We start from the raw sequence: 23,339 nt of genomic DNA, 5'->3' as shown, positions 1-23,339 counted from the left end.
CAGCCCACTGCTGGGAGAGCATTGGACAATCAAACAAAATTGCGGCAGTTCGGATAGGCGGGTGGCACCCTGCCATCCTACAGGGAGCACCACTCCACCACCTGCTGACTGGCTGCAAGCAGATATTGACGCCCACCTGACAAAATACTACCAGAGACATAATACTACCAGACCATGTAAGTGTCTGAGGATTAGGGCAAGAGCACAGCGTGGAGGTGGAGCACCACTGCCCAGCCACACCTCCGTCTACTCAGAGAACTCCTGCCATGCTGACAACCAACGTCCCATGGACCCCACCAGACAGCGTCCGCTCACCTGGAGAGATACTGACTGCACTGGACTGCCAAGGGCAAGACAGGAACACAGCAACCCAAGCAAACATGCCAGTCTCGCTCCCAAACAGACAGCCGGCTGCCGCACAACTGGATTGGGGAGTGAGAAAATAACTGGGGGCGTGAGAGAAAGCACAGACAAACAGAGCCATTGGGAGTGGTGAGACAGGGAACACCAGGAAAGAAGACCATAGAAGAAAAGGGAGAAGAGGTAGGACTACGCACAGGTGCACCTAAGGCACTGGACAATCAGCTACCATTCAAACAGGTCCAGTCAAGTGAAGGAACAAATGGGGCCCCACAACTAACCCCTGATCCTCCACCACCCGGTGAAATACCATCAGTACCGAATGACGTCAAGGTGACAAGGATCAAGACAAGAATGGAAGCCCATCAGAATAAACTTGTGAATCAAGAGAAGCAAGAATGGAAGCACATCAGTATACACTACAACAAGCCCAGACCAAGGGGCGAAGAGTGGCTGGACAACAAGTGGCCCCTGTTCGGGAGAAGGCTGGAATGTAGCGGTGGCCCTCCTAAATCTGACTGTGACCAGGACTACTTCTCTGGAGTACAGAAAATTATGCTGTCAAGGGAATTTCACAATGAGATTATCACACTGCAGAACATAGCACCCCACACAGCAGTGGAACACATCCTGACTGCATTTTCTCTACGTGCGCCACCTGCTTAGACTGCCTGCTTCAACACCGGATGCTCCTCAAGTACTGCAGGCGGGGAGGAGGGTACACCCACTGCTCAAGATAACAGGCAAAGTAAGTGCAGTTGACTTTGGGGAAAGTGCATTCAAACATCTGGTCCGCCCGGTGGGGAACTGGGCCACAGCTTCCACCGTAGCCAGCACAGCAGTTGCTGCTGATCAGCGGTTCCCCAAACAGGAGCAGGGGCAAGAGCAGACTCCAGTTACCAAGAAGGCCATGTGCAGCATGGGCAGGTGTATCAACGACATTATCGGTCTAACAAGGGTACTGGCAAATCTACCGGGCTAGAGTCATCAACAGCGACTACTTCGGTAGTGGGCTGTCAGAGGCCTCAGCTGTACAACCAGCCAAGCAGAGCACCTCAGGCCTGTACCAGCACTGCAGAGACCCCTGGGGCCACCAAGATGACTAGTACAAGTCCTGCTACACATGCTGCCTCCTCTTCGACTGCTATGATTCCAGATGATATAGAGATAGTCCTTGACACCTCAATCTACGACTACGATGAATCCCTGGATTGTCACTATGACCCAAACAAGAGACTGTACTATAACACCAACTTTCAGGATGACTACAACTCGCCAACTGCACAGTACGTGTACCGGGAGGGTGGTAAGCAAACCTATCTCCCAGTTTAAAAAAATGGCCGGCAACAGAGGCAACCAAATGGCATGGCCACCAACAAAAAGGATGAGAAAGAAGGAAAAGAGAAACACAAGAGTAGGGCTGCTCAGCAGGATGCCAAAGAGATGGAGTGTTGGGCTAAGAGTTTGAATGGACAGAAAGAAGATCTTAAGAACAACTTTCAGACATTGCCCTCCAAGGACGAAGAGAGAAAGGGATCGGCAACAGCAAATGCCAGCGTCATCTTGTTTGAAGGAAGGGGTGTCCTGGCTGAAAGGCAGCTAATGATGTCAGAGATGACAATGCTAATGGAGAAGAAGGAAGTGGAACAGGAGCGAGTGGCAGAGGGTGAGGAAGAGGTCAACGTTGCTGAGGTAACCGAGGACGGCACTGAGGAGACACAACAGCATGGATCACGAGCATGAATGCTTATGGAGGAAGATCTCACCCCGGGCAGTATTGCTAGTATGGCACACTGCAGTATTGCTAGTAGGTCCTGGCATGATTCCAGAGAGGAAGAAGAGCGCAAGGAAACAAGACCAAGGCGAATACCACGACGGCCCCCAGAACGCAGGAGAAGATGATAAGCAAGGGGGGGTGTTGTGACATGAAACATGGCCAGCCAACATTAAGGAAAGAACCACCTTAAGAGAAGAGGATGAAGCCAAGGACAGTGGGGAGGAGGGAGGAAGAGGAGGGGCTAGTAGAGCACAGGAACAGAAACTTGGAGAGGGCAATAAAGATAGTTAAAGAGCTCCCTGCCCCTGTGTGTTTATGTGAATGCTGTGCAGGGCCCAGGCGAGTGGAGCTCCAGTGAAGAGAGGCCAAACCGGCCACAGCATTTATTATATTATATTTCCTGAACACTCACCAGGCGGCGTGCCAGAAATCTGGAGAGCCAGAAAGCTGGAGAGCCGAGCTGCCACTGTCCTCCAGGCTCCAGGGCCGCAGTATGCCCCAAGTCAGACATAAACCAGAATCAGGCTCCCATGCTCCACAATGAGTCTGGAGGTTAGCTCAGGGGCAACATGCTCGCCTTGGAATCAAGACTACACGGAGCAACACAGGTTCGATCCCCGGGTAGGGCTTAGAAACCTCTGGGTATTAAGTGTGTTATAAATAACCTATCATATCATATCACGTACAGGTACCAGCGCCAAGCTCGGCAAATTCCCTAATATTCGCAGGCATATTCCGAACTCTATGTCATGCCATGCAGGGCTGTGCTTTAGAAAGCTCTGAAGGCAGAGGAAAGGACCAGGCAACGTAGCTGCAGACAAAACAAAAGGTGAAAGTGTCTGTCAAGCCGCACCAGAGCCCAAACCTTCACAGGCAGCAGGCAGGGTGGCGAGGCCTCGCATGCTGGTGGGTATTATTGAAATCAACTATACCAACTCGTACAAATATTTAGGTGTTGATTTTGATAACAGGGGAAACTACATTACCTGCAACCAGGCATGCAAAACCAAGGCTGCACAACTCACAGCGTTAGTTCACAAATTCACACGTGATCAGAGTGGTTTTTCTATCTGGGCTGCTCGCCAATTGTATAATCAATGTTTGGCACCTATGGTAACGTACGGCCTAGACCCTTTGATCAACATGAATTTGGGGTGGTTGCAGCTGGTGGAGGGTAAGTTCTGGAGGAAAATTCTTGGCCTTCCTCAGTGCATCCCAATGGCTATGATCAGGCTCGAGTTGGGAATTACCTCCCTTAAAGCTATTGTTCTAAAAAAGAGAGTGGAATTCTATATTAAAATCATTAATAAGCCTACCAACAAGCTTCTCATGGCTATTAAAGAGGATGCACGGGTGGGTAGACAACACGAATTAGAAATGCAAATGAACACCCTGTTTGAAGAAATCAGCTGGTCTCCGGAGTGGGGACAGAAGAATGAGCTCCTGTTTCATAGTATGCAGAAACGCTTAAATGTCTGGGATTGGCAGAATCATTTCACACACCTAGCAAGCTTGAAAAGTTATAAATTAATCTCTCATGTGTTGTTTACCTATAAAAAGTCTTGCCCTATTTAAATCTCTGCCTTTCTGACCTGCTAAGGCGTTTTGTTTTGCTTCTGCGTATCAACCATCTGCCTACTCTGGTTTCAGAGGCCCGAAATGGGCCTAGTGGAATCAGAAAGGTATTGCAGAGTATGTGCACTGCACACTGAGTCAGAAACTGCTCGACATGTTTTAACCCAATGTCGAGTGATGAGCAGAAGCCGTGCTAAAAACCTTGGGAAGTTTGCCCACAATATCTGGAGCAGGTAGAATTTTGGCACCAATGCGTTAACTCATTGAATCCTAAACTACATATAGCACTCTTGCAGGTATGGCGGGAAGCCTCTATCCGTATGAATTGCTGCTCTAGGGCTGGCCCTGTAACCAGGTGTTTCATCTAGAAGGCAGCTGAGAAAGTCAGATGTAAGAAGTCTGTATGAGTTTTACTTTTGATATTATCTGGTATTTGCTGCTGCTGTATTGTTATTAGCTTTCTATTTTATTACATGCATTGGAAAATGATTGGTTTTGTTTATGACTCAGTATAATTCTATTGATTATGTCTGATGTTTCTTTTTTCTCTTTTTTGTTATGGTGATATGTGTAAAGTTTTTTACTTTTGTATAAAACTGTATCACATTAATAATAAATAAATAAAACAAAAGGTGAAAGTGTCCGTCAAGCCGCACCGGAGACCAAACCTTCACTGGCCTTTTCCGACAGCACTTCCGCCTCAGGCAAAGACACCGTCTTTTTATTATGTGACAATGGATTTTTCCTTTCCTAGGGCTATATCACCAAAGTCTTGTTGCATTGGCATGGGGTTTGGGGAAATATGCTAATCTTTGCCCCTTTTTTGGTACTTTTGCTGTGGATTGCTACATTTTTTATCAGTACTCCAACTGGTGGGTAAATGTAGTTGCTTTAATATTTGACGCCATTCGTGTGTGGTTTCCTTTTCCATTTTCTGTCATCAAGAACATAGTTAAGACTGACAGATTGAGAGTAAGGTCGTTATCACAGGCTAATGTCCACCCCTAAGTTACGGCCCATAGTGAAAACAAAGGCACTAGTGGACACTATCCCAAGCTTTAATGACCCCTGTCGAGCTCTAAAAGACTGTTATAATTTCGTGGAAAAATAAAACAGTGTATGCAGTATCATTTTTTAGGTTGTTGCTTCCATGAGAATGTTGTCATCGGGTCAATAACAGAAATTATTGACTGCGCACCAAGCATTTTGATTTGTTTGGGGGAGAACAATAATGATTTCAATGTGCTACTGAAACGTCTCTAACATCTAATGTGACAAAACCCTTGGTAGGTAAATTAGATAACTGTAGAATTGGAAGTCAGTGTTTTGGACATGTGATTGACTAATTAGCAAATCCATGGCCAAGGAATGGATAAATCACAATCACATATCTTAACAGCAAACTTCGATGTCATTATTCCATTCACTTGATCACAACAACAAACCGATCAAAAGGTTTTGTGCAGAAGGCAGCCGTTATACAACTAAACTGTCCTGGGGGGAATAAAAAGTAGATTAATTATTTTCAAACATATACTCTGACCGGCCATCACCTTATCATTTGTTTTACTTATTATATAAACAATATTAAATGTAACAACATTCGTGGAGGAATAGCTAAACGAAAAAGTAGGTCTTGTGGAGAAAGGTCACTGCAAGGCTCTATGTGCTTCTTACATATGGTGGGAGAGTGTTTCCCACCTCTGGGATTACATTTCAGAATGACTACCCATTCAGTATTGGATTTAATACCCATAGTCTGGATACATTAACATCCCCACAGGATGTGACACTGTAAGCATCAGAACTCACTTACATTCTCACTCTGATTGTTGGAGAGACGCACTGCCTTCAGAAAAGACTCAAAGACGCAGCTCTTTGGTCACTCCTCGTGCTTTGCAGTCTACCGTTATGCATGCCACCCATCATGCTTCCCTCTTGGTATCAAGAGGCCAGTAATAGTAAATTTTACACTCTAGAACTTTCATACATGAATTCCTCCAGAACACCGGGAAAGTATGCAAATAAAAGGTGTGGTGTCCTGAGAGCTTTGAGTGGAATATAGCAAGCTAGAATTCGATATGGAACACCACTCTGTTATGTTATGTGCATTTACTTGCATTGCTGTTTGCTTGGGTTCATTGTGAGGTGTGTGCGTTCTTAACTACGTGTTATGTTAGTATTCCATTTTGGGCCGGTTAGGTTCGAACTGCGACAGTTTGCGGTGCGATCTTTATCTAGCAGGTGTGTCTGCTGCCCGCTTTACCTTGCATAATAAATAAGCTTTAATTTGCTGCCGGCGTACAGGGGCGTTGCTAGGGGGGGCTAAGGGGCTATAGCCCCTGATCTTTTGGTTGTAGACCCGGATAGAATCTCAGGTGCTACAGCCAAAAGACTAGCTAGCCCCCAGTCCCAACATTTCCGACATTAGCTTAGCCCTGGGTCTTTTCTAGACCTAGCAACTCCCCTGCCGGCGTATCTTAATTCGTAACACTGGCGACGAGGATGACTTTGGGCGCACGGCTGTATCCTATTCTCCTGAATAGCGTGACCCACGCGGCAGTGGTGGGGATCCTGAACTTGTGCCCTGGACGCCGCTCTGATCGCACTGCTCCACTCTCTGGCAGCCACTACTGAACGTCTCACCCACCCCACCTCTCTCCAGCTGCTAGTGGGACCTGCCTCCCCTCCCCGTTCCCTGCGGACTCGGTCGATCGCATGAAGAATACTGAACGGCATCTACAGTGCAGGCAGCAGACACGCTTTCCCGGTGGTCACAGGTCAGAGGGGTGCCGCATTATTGGGAGAAGCATTTTGTGAGCCGCATTATTGGGAAGCGCATTTTGTGAGACTCGTTCGAGTGCACCATTTAGGAATTGCTATTTGAGGGACTCGCCTCGCGCGCTTTGCTTTTGGTTTCCAGCCTCGCACAGTGTCGTTATAGCATTGACGCTTCCCTCCTGCACCATCTACGCATTGCGTGGGCGGAACCTGTCACCACACACAGAGTTTATGTTCTTGTTGCCTCGGCTTCCAGGATGTTGCTTGGCAACCCCGTCTGCTGCTGTGACACGGCCAACAGAACACATTCCTTCAAGGAATCCTCACTCCATTGTGACGCTGTTTTGGAATTTCTTTTCGCAGTGCATTCCATTCAATTGTTTTGGCTCTCACAAGACATTCCTCTCAGATGACATGGCCTGGGAAAGGTTCTATGGTTCTTTAGAACATCCATTGTGATGTCACAGTCACTGCCATAAGTGGAAGGTAGCCTTATTCAGTCACTATTGTTTCTTAACAATTAGTCTTCTTGCTAGGAATTCTAAACAAGTTCCCAGCATTTGCTTCAAGTGACAGTACACCATGTTCTGCTGTAGTGTTGGGATCAGCAGTATGGCTGCAGCAATTCCTCCTCCTGCACCTTTTCTCTCCGAACCTGGTCGCCCCCCATTGAGGTGGGACAGATGGGTCCGCATGTTCGAGAATTACATAGTAGCGATTAGGGGTGACGGGTACAGCTCTGCAAGAAGGAAAGCTCTATTACTCCACAAACTGGGCCAAGAGGGACGCATTGTGTTCGACGGTCTCACTCCAAATGCCGAAGAGGGTGCCGGCGATGCGGATGAGTATCTCATTGCCATAAAGAAAATTGAGGAACATTTCGATCCAAGGAAGAATATAATCTTTGAAAGGCACAAGTTCTTTCAGCGCACCCAAGACAATGCTGAATCTGTGGAGTCCTATGTGGCGTCATTGAGGACTTTAAGCCACACTTGTGACTTTGATGACCTAACTGACTCTCTCATCAGGGATCAACTGGTTCGATGCACGAACAGTTCCAGGATACAGGAGAAATTGCTTGCTAAAGATGTGTCCCTGGAACAGGCCATAGAACTCACTCGCAGTATTGGGCAAACCTCTCAGTATATGAAGGTTATGAAAATTGACAAGCAAGCCTCACAAGATGTTACACAAAGCGTGTGTGCTGTGACGCCAAAGAGAAGGATAACTGGTAGAAAAGAGTGGTGGAATCAGAAGTGTTTCAGGTGTGGAAACCCCAAACACTCTGCCAATTACCCCACATGTCCTGCTAGATTTTCAGACTGTTTCAGATGCAAGCGCAAGGGACATTTCACCAATATGTGCAAAGAATCCTCAATAAACGCGATAGAGCAGAGAGATCTGGACAACCAGGTGAACAGCCAACCCTCTGCAAGGGCATTGGAAGGGCCACCCGTGCAAGAAAAGAATTTCAAACACATATTCCACATCTATGCTGTCTCAGGCGATATTAAAGGACCAGTTGTTCACTTTGTAATTGACGGATGTCATCTCAAGATGAAAGTGGATTCAGCCTCTCTGTGGACAATAATTTCTGAAGACACGTTCAGAAATATTCTTGGTAAAGATCCAGGAGTTCTAGTTCCTGCCAAAGTTCAACCGTGTGGTTATGGAGAGTCCACCATCGCCCTTGTTGGTGAATTTCACGGGAGTGTATCATATAAGGGAAGAGAATGCTCTGCTGAAATTTTAGTGGCCAAAAGGGGAACATCACTTTTAGGTTGGGACCAACAAAGAAAACTGGGGGTTTGCATCCAAGCGTGTGCTGCTGAGCCGGTGACCATTGCAGAAATTGAAGACAAATGGTCGAAAGAATTTCCTGAGGTTTTCACTTCGGAGTTGGGAACAATTTTGAACACAACATCAAGTTGAAGAAGAGTGCACAACCAGTGGTGCACAAAGTGAGGCTAGCGCCTCTTAAGCTAAGGCAACAGTTACAAGAAGAATTTGATGACTTGTTCAAAAAGGATGTCATTGAGCGTATTGAGGGCACTGAGTGGCTCTCCCCTATAGCACTGATCACCAAAAGCAATGGTAGTTTGAGACTTTGCGTAGACCTCAGTGATCTCAACAAGAACCTTCTTGTCGAAAAGACATTCGTTGCTGCGATATCGGAAACCCTAGCCACATTAGGACAACCCAACTGGTTCTCGGTGATCGACCTCTCCGCAGCTTATCACCAAGTGCCGTTGTCGAACAACTGCCAACATGTCACAGCCTTTGTCACCCCAGAAGGCACTTTCAAGTTCCTATGGATCCCATTCGGGTTGGCATCAGCTGCTTCGGTGTTCCAGAAAACTATGGAAGAAGTACTTAAAGGCCTTAATAATGTCACAGTTTTTCAAGATGATATATTGATCTATGCTGATTCTGAGAGTGCTCATGATGTTGTGTTGAGAAATGTGTTGCGGAGGCTGAAATAATCTGGCCTTACAGTACAGGGAAAGAACTGTAGAATTGCACTCAGCGAAGTGGAGTACCTGGGACACACAGTGTCTGGTCAAGGGGTGTCACCAAAAGCCAACTTAGTAGAGAGTATTTGTGGAGTGCCTGTCCCGATAGATAACAATTTTTTCTGTGGGGGCAGGATTCCAAATCAAATCTGATCACAAACCATTGGTACACCTGTTGAGTAGCAATGACTGGGCAAAAGGCTCCCCAAGGATATCAAGATAGATGGTAGGATTAGAGAGGTATAATTTTAAGATGTGCTACAGACCTGGCAAGGACAAAGTGGTTGCCGACTGTTTGTCAAGGCTACCTACAGGGGACGTGGAAGATGTCCTGGAACTGGTCAATGAAGAAGATATAACTATTTCTGATGTGATTGCATGTGCTGTGGGGTAGAGGAATGGCTAGAGGCTGATGAAGCTGACACGATACTGGCTAGAGTAAAAGAGTGGACAAGGGGTGGATGGCCAAATAGAGGAGCTTTGGATAGAACTTTCGTCGTTACTATGAAGTCAGCTTGGAGCTAAGTTTATCTGAAGATGGGAAAAAATTGAGGAGAGGTTCAAAATAGTTCCTCCTTTGAGTATTACATCCCGTTTGGTCAGACTGGCCCAGCAAGGTCATTTGGGCATGAATGGTACAAAAAGGCGTCTGAGACAATCATATTGGTGGCCAGGTATGGGCAGTGAAGTTGCCAAGGCTGTTCGGGTTTGTAAGGAATGTGAAAAGGCAGACAAAGGCAAAGTTGTAAGGGAAGTTCCCCTCAGTCCTGTTCAAGTTCCTAGTGAACCGTGGAAGAAATTTGCAGTAGATTTAATTGGTCCTATTCAAGGTTTGGGTGATGGGTTCACGTTTATAGTGGTGTTAGTTGACTACCACTTCATTCAAGTGGCTAGAGTGGAAAGCTTTGAGGGAGGCTACTACCAGTGAGTTGATTGCATTTTTTGAGGAAGTGTTCTATAGGGAAGGATTTCTCACTGAGATCATCACGGACAATGGAGTGCAATTCTGCTCAGATAGAATGAAGGGGGTTTTAAGGCATTTTGGCATTAAACATTTGCGGACTGCCTTGTACCATCCCAGGGCAAATGGCCTAGTAGAAAGAGCTAACAGATTTAAGGGAGGCATACAATTGGCACTGTGTTCTGGTTTGGAGTGGTCTGAGTTGTTAAAGGAAATGATCTGGAGTTACCGCACGACACCACACTAAATCTCTCCGTTTGTGTTGCTGAAGGGCAGACAACCGGCCACATGACTGTGCCCAGGTTGGTTAGGAGTTGCTGGTTGTGTGGAGGTAGACAGACAGAAAATAATGAGGTTAATTGCTGATGCCCAAAATGTATACAGGGAAAGGTCCAATTCTAAGTTCAGGGTCAAGGATGTGGAGTTTGTGGTGGGAGATTCTGTATTTATAAGAAATCCACATGTTGGGCTGAAATACTTGGAAAGAAAGTTTCTGTGTCCTAAAAAAATCACAGCCATACGGGGTAGTGTGGTCATTCTTGAGGGCGGTGTGTGTTGGTCAATGTCCAAACTGGTCAAGAGCACATCCTTAACTGGTGGTGATGAGTTGAATGAGGATTGTGCGGATCGTGAGTTCAATGAGGAACAGGGTGATGAGCTAAAGAAATCTGACATGGAAAATACTGGAAATGTAGATTTCAATGTTGGAACATCCAGCAAAAGGGCAAGGAAAGTACCCAACCGTTTCAATGACTTTTACCTAGAGTGACTTTGCAATTGTACTTTATGTATGTAAGGGGGAAGTTGTGTTATGTTATGTGCATTCACTTGCATTGCTGTTTCCTTGGGTTCATTGTGAGGTATGTGCGTTCTTAACTACGTGTTATGTTTGTATTACATTTTGGGCCAGTTAGGTTCGAACTGCGACAGTTTGAGGTGCGATCTTTATCTAGCAGGTGTGTCTGCTGCCTGCTTTACCTTGCATAATAAATAAGCTTTAATTTACTGCCGGCGTATCTTCATTCTTAACACACTCGTAGCCAGTGTGATTTGCTTACGTTGTGTTTTATGTGCTTGAAGCAAGTGACTATTCTAAGCAGCCATGATGCTGCCGTCTTTGCCAGCAGTAATGATATTCCTGTTCAGGCACAACCTCGAGTCTACTCAGGCACAGCAAGGTTTTATACACAGAACATGCTTGTGATCTAGACGTGTCAAAAAAGGCATAGACTGAAGTTTTTCAGTCCCAAAGGAGCATTCTGCATTTAGGGAGCAGGGAAGAATCAACTTCCCTATGAATAATAAAGGTCGCAAAAAAACACTCTAGAATATGCAGTTTGATAAGTTTTGTGTATGTGTGTGCCTGTTAGGGTGTGCGCATATGTCTTATTCTAAGATTTAATATTTGACCTTTGATTTGAATACATTCCTTTATTTTTGCCAGCTTAGATTCTCTGGGGAACTAGTAAAAAACATATATATATATATTTTTAAACATCTTTTTATTAGTATGTCAACAATAAAGTACAGAAACAGTTCAATACAGAAATGAATAGTAAACCAAATAATACAATTCAACGTATTCAATAAACAAACATCACAATCAAGTAACCTTCCCGACATACTAAGAAACCTTCAATATTTACAGACAACAAAAGAGCAAAATACAATAGTCAATAAAAATATCCAATATAGGACACACACACAATCACCAACACCACACAAACAACACCAGACCAAACACCCCAAAAAGTATAACAGTGATATATATAATAATTAAAAAAAAGAATAATAAAACAAATATAATAATATTTTATAATTGATATATATTTCTACCCACCCTTCACATTTATCCACAGCCTATGTAGTCAATCATACAAGGTGTTGAATGGTCCCCAAAATAGATTGTACACCTCTTCTTTGTCTTTTACTTTAAATGAGAGCTTTTCAAAATTTGATAAGGTGCGTAAATCAACCAACCAGTCTTCCACTGTTGGCTTCTTCCTAGTTTTCCAAACCCGAAGCATCAGTCTCATGGCCATCAATAAAACCTTATCTATCCAATTGCTATATTTCAAAGAACGTTTACACCTTCCTCGATGTATAAGTAAGATAATGTTCCCACCCGATCTCTGTAAAACTACATCCAAAATCAGATTAATCCTATCAATCACATAATTCCAAAAATATTGAACTCTTGAGCAACTCCAGAGAAGGTGTAGAAGGGTACCAATTTCATTTCCACACCCCCAACATAAATTATCAGTTTGTAACCCCAGTTTATACATTTTAACTGGTGTCCAGTACACTCTACCTACTACTTTCTGTCTAATCAGACGCAAGTTCAAATCCGTACCCACAGTGGCACTCACCCTAAGTATATCCTTCCATTCCATATCTGTGAAATTCGTATTTAGATCATCCGACCACACCGTTCTCAATTTATCCCATGCCACAATATGTTTGTTATCCAATTGCATAAAGTTCATGTATGTACACAAAGAATATTCGTGTCCAGTAAGCAATTGACACAATGCAGGTTTAGTTCCCAACAAATTACCAACCATGCTTTTCCTGAGATTAATGAGGGAGCTCAGTTCTACATATGTTTGTCTTTCTCTTTGATGCAGCCCAAATTTCCTCTGTATTTCCTCAAATTTCAAAAGACAATCTCCATCTGATACATCACCCAGTGTCAGAACCCCCTTCCGAACCCAATTCTGCCAAATCAAACATCTATTGTTTAATTGCAATATCTCATTATGCCAGAGAGAAGCATCTTCACTAAAGCCATATGACTGACTATTCTCTCCAAACCATAACCGCATGGTCTGCCTGGTTGTCGCTATAGACTTTATCTTTAATATACCGACTGACATATTACCCATGGTATAAAGGTTACTTAAACAATACGGATTGCAAACCCCTTTCTCCATGCGCAGCCAAATAGCACCTATGAAATCGTCATTTGCATAATAATAAGTTCCCTTCTTGAGCAGGAACGCCATACAGTACTCATATAAATCTGGATAACCAAAACCTCCTTCTTCCACACTCTGCATTAACATAAATCTTGGAATCCGCAGGTCTCTTACCCAGCCCCCAAAGGAAACAATGAAAATGTATATCAATTTGCAAAATTTGCTTCTTGGAAATTAATAATGGAATCGACTGAATAATATATAATACTTTTGGAAACAAAATCATCTTTATCGCATTTATCTTTGCCCATAATGATAAATGAAGTCTTTCCCATCTTAGTGGATACAAAATTTTATCCATGAGTTTATCAATATTATATTGCATAATTTTCTTCAAATCACCTATGATGTATATACCAAGATATTTAACACACTCAGGGGACCATTTGCATTTCCATACCTTCAGAATATCCCTACTACACTCTTTAGACAGTGGGAATATCTCAGTCTTGTCCCAGTTTATTTTATGACCAGAAATCTCACACACTTCCTCATACATCCGTCTCAGAATCAAACCACATTGTTCTGGATTAGATAGTAGGACCAACATGTTGTTCGCATAAGACAAAACTTTAACCTCAACTCCTCCAACACATAAACCTTTGATTTCCCCACGTTGCCTAATATAAGCAGCCAACGGTTCAAGAGCTAAATCAAACAAAAAAGGCGACAGAGGGCACCCTTGTCGCATGCCTCTGGACAATGAGAAAGACTTTGAAATTAAACCATTCACAGTCACCCTCGCGTTAACCTCATAATGAATACACTTAATCATTTTCATAAAGGTTGGTCCAAATCCCATGTTCAATAAGGTGAATTCCAAAAACCTCCAATTAACCCTGTCAAACACTTTCTCCGCATCAAAAAACCCTAGGACCCCCTTTGATTTTTTATTATGATGCATCCCAATGACATCCAAAACAGTCCTTATGTTATCATATCCATATCTACCTGGGATAAAACCCACCTGAGACTCATCCACCAGATCTCCCATATTGACCATAAGCCTATTTGCCCATATTTTCGTAAAAATCTTGCAGTCCACATTCAACAATGAAATAGGTCTGTAATTACTGCATTTTTTGTGATCCTTATCAGGCTTAGGAATGACAATAATCATTGCATCTGTCATTGATTTACATACCATACCCGACTCTAAAAAATCATTAAAGAGAACACATAAAATAGGTGATATTTGCTCAACACATTTTTTTATAAAATTCTGAAACAATCCCATCCGGCCCTGGCGATTTACCATCTTTCAATTGCAATATTGCATTAGTAACCTCAGCCACATCTATCGCAGATTCAAGAATTAATTTTTTGTCATCCCGGTGTCCTGAAAGGTTAATTTTATCAAAAAAAGACTGCAAATCAGTTTCATTAGGATGTAACTGCTCCTTATATAACTCTTTATAAAATAGTCTAAACTCTTCACAAATATCTTCACTCCTATGAAATACCTCACCTTCATCATTTTCAATTGACGAAATACACTTGTCCTCCATCAGACCATTAAGCTTATTTGCCAGAAGTCTTCAATTTTTGTCTCCAAATTCCCCAAAACGCTGTTTTGTATAAAACAAGCTCTTCCCTGCTAGTGAATGCAAAAGTATCTTTAATACCTCTTCCAATTTATTCAATTTTTGTTTCATGCAATTCTTTTCCACTTGCGCACAACTCCTTTGCAAATCCACAATCTCCTTCTCTAACCTTTCAATCGTTTCTTTTTTCCTCTTTTTAGCATGTGAAGTTCTACAAATCAATTCAACCCGCAAAACAGCCTTAAAACAGTCCCATACAATCTTAACATCTGCCGATCCATTATTTTCCTCAAAATATTTCTGAACAAAGTCATCTAGTCCTTCATTAATCAACGGGTCATTAAGGGAATTGGCTTGCATTCTCCATCTATTATTCTTTTTATGAATAATATGCAAATTGACTTTCAAAACTATTAGCGCATGGTCAGAAATACATCTCTCTTCAATACTGGAACCAAACATCTGATCAACTAATTTATCACTAATCAAAAAAAAATCTGAGAATATGAATTATGTACCGGCGAATAAAATGAATATTCTCTATCTCTTAGATGATGAACCCTCCAAATATAAACAAGATCATATTTAAAAGCAAACTGTTTCAATTCTTCTCCTAACCTCCCACCATTATACCTACAATATGACTTCCTGTCTAGTTCACTATCCATCACCAAGTTAAAATCCCCACCTAAAATAATCGCCTCTCCCTCCATCTCCTCCAAAAGACTGTCTAATTTCCTAAAAAAACACATATCTGGAGCACATGGAGCATATACTGTCCCAACAGTAAGTTTCCTACCATTATGTAAAATATCTATGAGAAGAATACGACCTTCTTGATCTTTTACTACTTTCTCAAAGTTGATAGATAGTCCCCTCCTGAACAATACGCTAACCCCCCTAGATTTAGTATCATAATAATGCGATACCACCTGTGGGTATTTATGAGTAGACAAATAATCACCATTTTGCTCATTTAAATGAGTCTCCTGAAGAAACACAATATCCCCCCTACTCTGCCATATCCGTGCCAAAACCTTCCTTCTTTTAAACACTCATCCAATACCTCTGACATTCCATGAAACAAAGTTTAGAGGATCAATATCTCACCACTAGAATAAAATGCATTTTACACATTTAAATTCCCATCTACTGATACAGATAAGTTTTACTAAATCCATTTGTGAGAGAAAAATAAAAACGTCCAACCTAAGAGTGAGAAAAGTATGTAAAATAAAATAAAAAATAACTAACAAAATAAGAATTGTAAAAGATAAAGAAAACCCCACCCAAACACTCACAAAAAATAAACACCAAACACACATATCTACCAATTCCAGAAGCCCAACAACCATCAGGCTTATGATAAGCAAAATTATATACACACCAACATCCATTCATATTTTTTAGTTTTCATACAAGCCAGAATTTTCAAAAGTTCTCATTGTATGTTGTAGAATGAATAAAGAAAACAGTCTATTTGTAGGGTATTCCTAACATGTTTTCTTTCAATTGAGGGGGCGACTAAAAATAAATAAGCTGGAAATTACACCTTTTCTAGTCCACATCACTCTCAAAAATGTGGCCTCACTGCATAGTACGTCCTGCCCCCTGAAAGGTGTCTTAAAGGTAAAGGTCATGAAAATAATGTTTTGATAGTCTCTTAATGTCTTGACATTGCGTTTTAATTAAGATTATTTGCTTGCTTTTTACAGTTATCCCATATAATAAGAAATATTCTTATCAAATCATAAATCTTGAGAGCCACCAAAACGCTAATCGAAGGGAAGGTGTCAGATTGTGCACTTGCTGCATGCAACATGTCTATCCCCTAAAGTTTCCATAATTGTATGTCATATCATATTATTGAGTTTTCTATAGAGCAACTGCTACAATGTTCATGGTCTCATGGCGCTTTAATTTATTACCCAACACACTAAGAGCTGAGACTTCCCTCCTTGCCTTCCGGAAAGGGCTAAAAACTACACTTTTCAACTAACACAGCCTTCCCTCCCTTCTCTTGCTTCCTTCCTCTTCCTCCCTACTCCCTTGTATTCGTTATGTAACTAAGAATGTATTATGTAACTAAGCATGTTGTCTTGTAACAGCGCCACCATGCCTTCGGGCTGTTGCACATTTTATAAATGTTAATAAATAAATATTAATCAGTTCAGACGTTAAGACATTTTAGGACATGTAGGATGTATTATGATGCAACTTAAACGGCTTGCTCTAATATCTCTGCTTGAGCTGGTGATTTATTTGATGAATTTCTTTTTTTTTAAAATGTGTCGTGCTAATGCTAGCTTACATGTCAGATAAAAGGCTCCAATCTCCAATTCTTGTCTATGTTTCCTCTGCAGGAAAGAAGTTTTGATTGCAAGATTTGCGGCAAAAGTTTTAAGAGGTCTTCCACCTTGTCCACTCACCTGTTAATCCATTCAGACACCAGGCCCTACCCATGTCAGTACTGCGGAAAGAGGTTTCACCAAAAGTCTGACATGAAGAAGCACACTTTTATCCACACAGGTGAGGAGGTTAAATGTATTTGGTAGAAACTAACCCAGTGACAGTATGAACCTATCCTAGAGATATTTACCTTTGACACTGATCAGCATGGTATTGGTGTTGCTAACTACCCAGTGTGACTTCATTACTAAACAGTAACCCAATTACACAGAGTCTTTGCTTCCTTGTAAGTCTTTCATATTATGAGGGTACAATTGATCCTTGAAACAAGCACCTCTATATGCTTCTGATAAAATTAAACATTCCCCAGGGCCCAATTCTCCTTCCGTGTGAAGCACACAAAGTCATGACACGATCAAAGCAGACCTACGGGTATTGAGGGCAGGATCACAAGGACTGGGCAAAGAAGAGAAAAGTCAGTAAAGTGGGATTACTGTTAAATTATCAAGTCCTTTTCTCCTTCTCACTCTTCCTCATCCCAGTGCATATGGCTACAAGCATACAGGAGTTTTGACAAACAGAAAACAGAAACCAAAGTAGAATGCACACCCATGATTTATTCACGCAAGAAGTAAATTTGGGACTGGCCCAAAGTAGACTACAACATGGAAGTCCCAGAATAGGTACTGGCTAAATCTTCATATTGGGTTTATAATTAGAAATACGTGTGATTTAAGTCACTGCTGAAGAATATCAGTCATGCAAACCCCTTGACCAATTCCAAAAAAGCAGCTACTCCCTGAGTGTTTAAAGGAAGTCTCACCTACAAGCAAGGAGACCAATCTCGACACTGAGTTGCAGGTCCTGTAGTGATTGCCATCCTGAAGTACATGCTGAAAGTGGCCCAGGATAGTTTCAGAACTCACCAGGACTGAATAGAAAGACATAATGAGATTGGGAGTAGGTTGAGAACTAGCCATAAAATTAAGGTACATTCCCCACCTTCATAGGATATGTTATGTTGTGTTATTGGACTTTTACACTGTGCCAAACAACCACAGTAATAGTTTCTGAGGGCCTAGGCTTGTCCGTGGAGTGGTGGTTCTGTGCCTGCGCCAACCAAACAATGGAACCTTTTCTCCTCAGTAGATGTAGGGCTTTGAAAGAAAGCTGGGCTAACCGGATCCTCATGCAAGTGAAACTCTGTAAGAACCTTTAGAAGAAAGTCCCTTCTAGGCATCACAAATATGGTACCGACCCAACTCAATGCGCCCATTTCCCTGCATTTATTCACGGCTGTTTTGCTGCATTTTTTTCTGCATTTTTATGGGGATGCGAGGTTAGGGGATTTTTTTATATTTAAGGGTAGTTGGGATGAAGTGGAGCAGCGTGGGAGGTGGGATTTGGGGGGCTCGTCCCCTTAAAAATGCCACAAAAATGCAGGGAAACGGACCCTGTGGTTTGTCCCAAATTAAAAAATATTTCTGGCTGGATGTAAACGCAAATAAAGCTTAGCAGACCACAGAGATCCCAGCCCACCCAATCTATGGGCACACAGGACTAGACTAGAAACATCGCAATAGTCAAATCTACCGCTCCAGATGTCACTGATGAGACAGAGAATAACTTTAGCCTGAACCCAAGACATCAAAAATATTTTTAAACTTCGCCAGTATTCAAAAATTCACTATCGTGCCCACAACCTGAAGACAAAAGCAGGGCGAAGGAAGGCAAGAGTAGACCTTTCGTAGGGCTCTTGTGAATATGTATTTTAAGTTGGTGGCTGCTGTCGTCTTAGTTTTACATTTTGTTTTAGAACACACCTCAAAATAGTAAGCGGTATGACAAGGACCAGGTGACAATCGTTTTCCTTGCCTACTGTTTTAGTATTTCTTCATCTCCACCAGTACCTCCAATGTTCTAGCCTTCTCTGTCCCAGCTTTATTTTCCTAAGTCCTTTTAAGATTGGTCTATTACTTCCTTCCATTAAGCACTCATTAGGTCTCACTATGTCTGTATATCGGTCATTCCTTCCCACGCCGTATTTTTTTTTGTTGTCTCCTCCCTGCCACTCAACCCCTTGACCCCTGGCTACTGCTTGAATGCTTGAGTTTTCTTATCACATTAAAACTATTTACATATACATATAATTGTAAAACAGTCTTCCACCTGCAACCTAGTGGGAGTATGTTTTGATGAATTAGAAGGGAGGGGATGTAGTGAACCAAGGGTTTAATGTCTAATCCACAGAATCATGGAAACCATTAAGTAATGAGGAAAATGTAACATACTATTATTTGGAATGTGATATGTTGTAACAAGTGATATGTTCTGCATCACGGCTCAAAAAATAAACTATTATTGGGATAAAGTCATACATTTCAATAAACTGTCACAAATAAGACATATCATGTAAATACAACATTGTAAACACGTATAATCAGCGTAATTTACGTTTGCCGGTACTGAGTACACATTGCATTGCTGCGTATCCATCACTGCAATACACAGAATATTAAAATCGGAACCTGTATACAGTACCTGTCAAGAGAAAAACTTATTGAGATTGGTATTGTTAACAACATCTATTCAAAGTCTGAATCCTTGTAAGCTAATCAGTATAACTCTAAAATGATCTGTCGTGTCTTTATTAAGTAGGCCTTTTCAATGAGTGGTTCGATGGGCGGTTTTATAGAGCATTATATTATAGTGGAGTTGATTTAGGGTATCTCAAAACGGCAGGTGAAAGGGACATCATTTAATCTTTCCGTATGATCTACCTTCCAAGCACACTCTCTTCACAATAGCTGTCTTAAACGCAAACAGAAGGTTTGGGGGCTGAGGTCAGCTGGCAGTTTAAATATTTGTTTTGAGAGGTATGTTGAAACGTATGCAGATAGACTCTCAATCAAAGCGCACCAAATACAATGAAAGTAAACCTGGAAACAAGTCTCAAATATCAATACATTAAAATGTGTAGGGCCGAGCCTGGGTTCAGGCCTGGCTCTAGGAGCCCAACACGGGCCGAGCCCATGAAATCCCTGGCTCCTCCAGAAAAGGGAAAAAAATGAAACGTGCTCCTGGTGAGCCACCATCAAGGCCGCGTTTATTGTGCAATATAAAATATGGAAATTCTTTTCATGTTGCCCGCGCCGCGCTGGCAAAATGAAAAGAAATGCTCAGATGTGGAAAAAAATGGGCATTTCTTTCCATTTTGCCGCGCGGTGCAGGCAACATGAAAATAAATGGTCAGATGTGAAAAATAATTGCCATTTCTTGCCGCAGGCAAAATAAAAAGTAATGGTCAAATGTGAAAACAATTTGGCATTGCAGGCAAAATGAAAATAAATGGTCAGATGTGAAAAAAATGGGCATTTCTTGGCGCAGGCAAAATGAAAAGTAATAGTCAACTGTAAAAAAAATAAATGCAGCCCTGATGCCCTCTCGGCATCCGAGCCGCCATCAGGGTCGTGTTTATTTTTTTCATATATGGGCATTTCTTTCCATTTTGCCTTCGCGGCGCAGGCAAAATGGAAAGAAATAGTCCAATATGAAAAGAAATAAATGCCCATTTCTTTCCATTTTGCCCGCACACCGCAGGCAAAATGGAAAGAAATGCCATTTTATTTTTGTTGCCCTGTGCACTGGGCAGCCATGGTGGGGCCTGTGGCATCCGGGGGTACCGGCCTGAAAGGAGGGTCGGCCTGGAGCCCCCGTTTGAGCTCGGGCCGGCCCGGGCCTCGCCTACCTCTACCTACCCTGTAAGCAAAGGAGTGATGCAGTTTTATTTCAATCAACTGAGATTTCATTCATATTTCAAAATGTTTTTGGGGAATGAATAAAACAAGTATATTAAATAATGGGAAATTAAGGGTATGCTTAGTATATACATTATACGTATGTTATGTTATTTGGCATTTGTATAGTGCCTACTGCCATTGGTATGGCCTTGAAGCGCTATGCGGGATGAATGCCCCTTCCTTGGCACACCCTACCTAGTCTGAGTTGAGACCTGTGTGAGGATTGGTAAAATGCATGTGGGCACTTATAGCCTGATCGAAGATAGGTAGGGAATGGCAAGGTCCCTAACATAGCTCATAATATCAGGTGGGACGGATGCTTTGTCAGATTGTAAAGAAATGCAATTCAAGTTGGGAGCCCACGTGAGGCACAATCCAAGTGTGGCAAATACAGACAGTGCAATCTAGATGGGAAACCCAGGCCTTCAAAATGCCAGTTCGATAACATACAAACACTGGCATGATTGAGACAACAGTTTAAGTGGGAAACCCAGGCCTTCATCTTTGTTGAAAATACAAGAAAACTTTTTGAACTCAAAATGCAAGCGCGATAACATACAAGCAGGGGCATGATTGAAACAGCAATCTAAATGGGAAGCCTAAGCCTTCAAAATACAATTGTGATAAGATAACTACCAAGTACCAACACAGTACATAATCACTACAGTGCAAGTAACCCAGCAGTTTTATGAGCATTTAGAATTGCGAGGCTACAGCCCGATTACATTTACTAGATCGATGAACTCTGAGGTGACTCTACATACTTGCTCATATTTAGGGCTCGGGTACTTTATTCTTTAAAATGTAGTGTCCCACACCCCAAAAATACAAACCATGACTTGGGTCCTGAAAATTCACTGCTTTTGATTCAAAACATACCCGTGTACTATATATCCTGTGAGCATGGTTTAAATGTGTAAACAATTTGGAAAATAAAATTGAATTTGGGACTGAATTTGGGTGCGTTCTCAATTCACTTTCAACTTTGAGCTTGCAATTTGCAGCATGGTGAGTGAGTGTTGTTGGCTAAAATGCCAGAACTAAGGCACTCTTGACGATGAGCCATTTGGAAGCTATGTCTTGGACGGCTATGGCAGTATGTTAAACCACAAAACAGCCTTGTACATTACACCATCAAACATACACAAGTATCAAAACACTGTCATTCCTGAATTTTACCAGCAGAAGATCTTGATATAGGCGAACAGACAAGATTTTTCAACATTGTAATACATACTTAGTCCCTCTTAAAATCCTCTCAGCTCAATTTGTCTCACTGTGGTGATGCACCACATCCCTCTTTCTGGATCAAAATCTTAACTTTCAATGTGTTGATTTTCCAGGGAGCATGAATCCAAAATACGAGAGGGTAACGGGGAACAAGTTTTTAAGGTCAAACCGAACAAACTGAAGCATGTGCTAGATTGATCTTTTTGGGGAATGGGGGGGTTAGTACAAGGTGGCTGTCACCCTTCAAATGACGCTAAATTAACAAGTGTGCAAAATATTCTTTGTTGAGCTTTCCACTTCTGGTGCGTTCCTTGGTGCAAGTTACCTTCCCTTGGTATGTCATTATTGAATTTAACCCCCTCTTTCTTTTCCCTGCAGGCGAGAAGCCACACAAGTGCCAGGTCTGCGGGAAGGCCTTCAGCCAAAGCTCCAACCTCATCACGCACAGCCGCAAACACACCGGCTTTAAGCCATTCGGCTGCGACCTGTGCGGGAAAGGCTTTCAGAGAAAGGTGGACCTAAGGCGGCACCGGGAGACGCAGCACGGACTTAAGTGAGCAGACTCACTGGACAACCTCAACTCCGTAGAAATATCGGTATCGGGAATGACTTACGTGTAGGGGCAGATACATTTGCTGGCTACGTTGCACACTCTGCCTCGTGTGTGGTCACGAACCGTCGGTCAGCGCCATTTTGGCCTCACCTCCCACCCACACAAGATGGCCGCCGGCGGCTGTCAGCGCTGAAGAGGGCAGGCAGGTCATGCGAACTGCATGCTGATAGACGGTCTGAAATGAACAAGCGCGGAATTATTTAAAGCCCCACGACCGCAGAAGAATGAACAAATATGTCAGGCGAAGGACCATCTGACTAGTTTACATGTGTGAAACACTGCATTGACCATGGCATCCTTTTGCTGTCAACGTCTGTCAGTCCCGTATTTATACGTGTATGTACATGTTGTGCTACTTACGTGTGATGTGGTTTGAGTTAACCAATGTAAAATAGGGCGTGCCCCCTTGATTTGAGTTGCACATGCAGACGAACATTTGGCACTCTGGAGATATTCAGCCGCTACTATGTTTTATGCATTCTAGAAACAGACGTTCGGAATTTATCATGCGGGGGAGGGGTGGGAGGGAGAACACTGTAAATTACAGAATGCAAAGCAAAAAACATGAATGTGTGAGACTGTGGGGATGTTGGGGCTTGTCGATGTTTGTATATATCAACCAGGCTACCGACAGAAGTTGGGGTTGCCATTGCGTCTCTTATGATGTTTTGGCCTGCGCCTTGCCGAAGTGAATTAGTAACGCCACTGCCAGCATATGGCAGAAACTAAGGTAGCAGCCCTGAAAACCGTACATTACGCCCAAAATGTGTGCACGTGTGTATTTTCCAAACGATT

The 23,339-nt window shown here is 42.6% G+C and overlaps 1 protein-coding gene across 1 annotated transcript in view; it reads left to right on the top strand.

Annotated features, from left to right (window-relative positions):
- GFI1 (growth factor independent 1 transcriptional repressor) overlaps nt 1-23,050 on the top strand; it is a 48,468-nt gene extending 25,418 nt beyond the window's left edge. The window contains exons 5-6 of the mRNA XM_069641801.1: nt 16,856-17,021; nt 22,310-23,050. Of these exons, the coding sequence (XP_069497902.1) occupies nt 16,856-17,021; nt 22,310-22,488 (345 nt within the window). The 3' untranslated portion in view covers nt 22,489-23,050. The remainder of the gene's footprint in view (nt 1-16,855; nt 17,022-22,309) is intronic.
- Nucleotides 23,051-23,339: the final 289 nt, after the last annotated feature.

The sequence above is a fragment of the Ambystoma mexicanum genome, chromosome 1q, assembly GCF_040938575.1.
Source record: "Ambystoma mexicanum isolate Mex_15411 chromosome 1q, UKY_AmexF1_1, whole genome shotgun sequence".
Taxonomy (NCBI): domain Eukaryota; kingdom Metazoa; phylum Chordata; class Amphibia; order Caudata; family Ambystomatidae; genus Ambystoma; species Ambystoma mexicanum.
The sequence above is the reverse complement of the archived record's forward strand: the minus strand, read 5'-3'. Positions and strand labels throughout refer to the sequence as shown.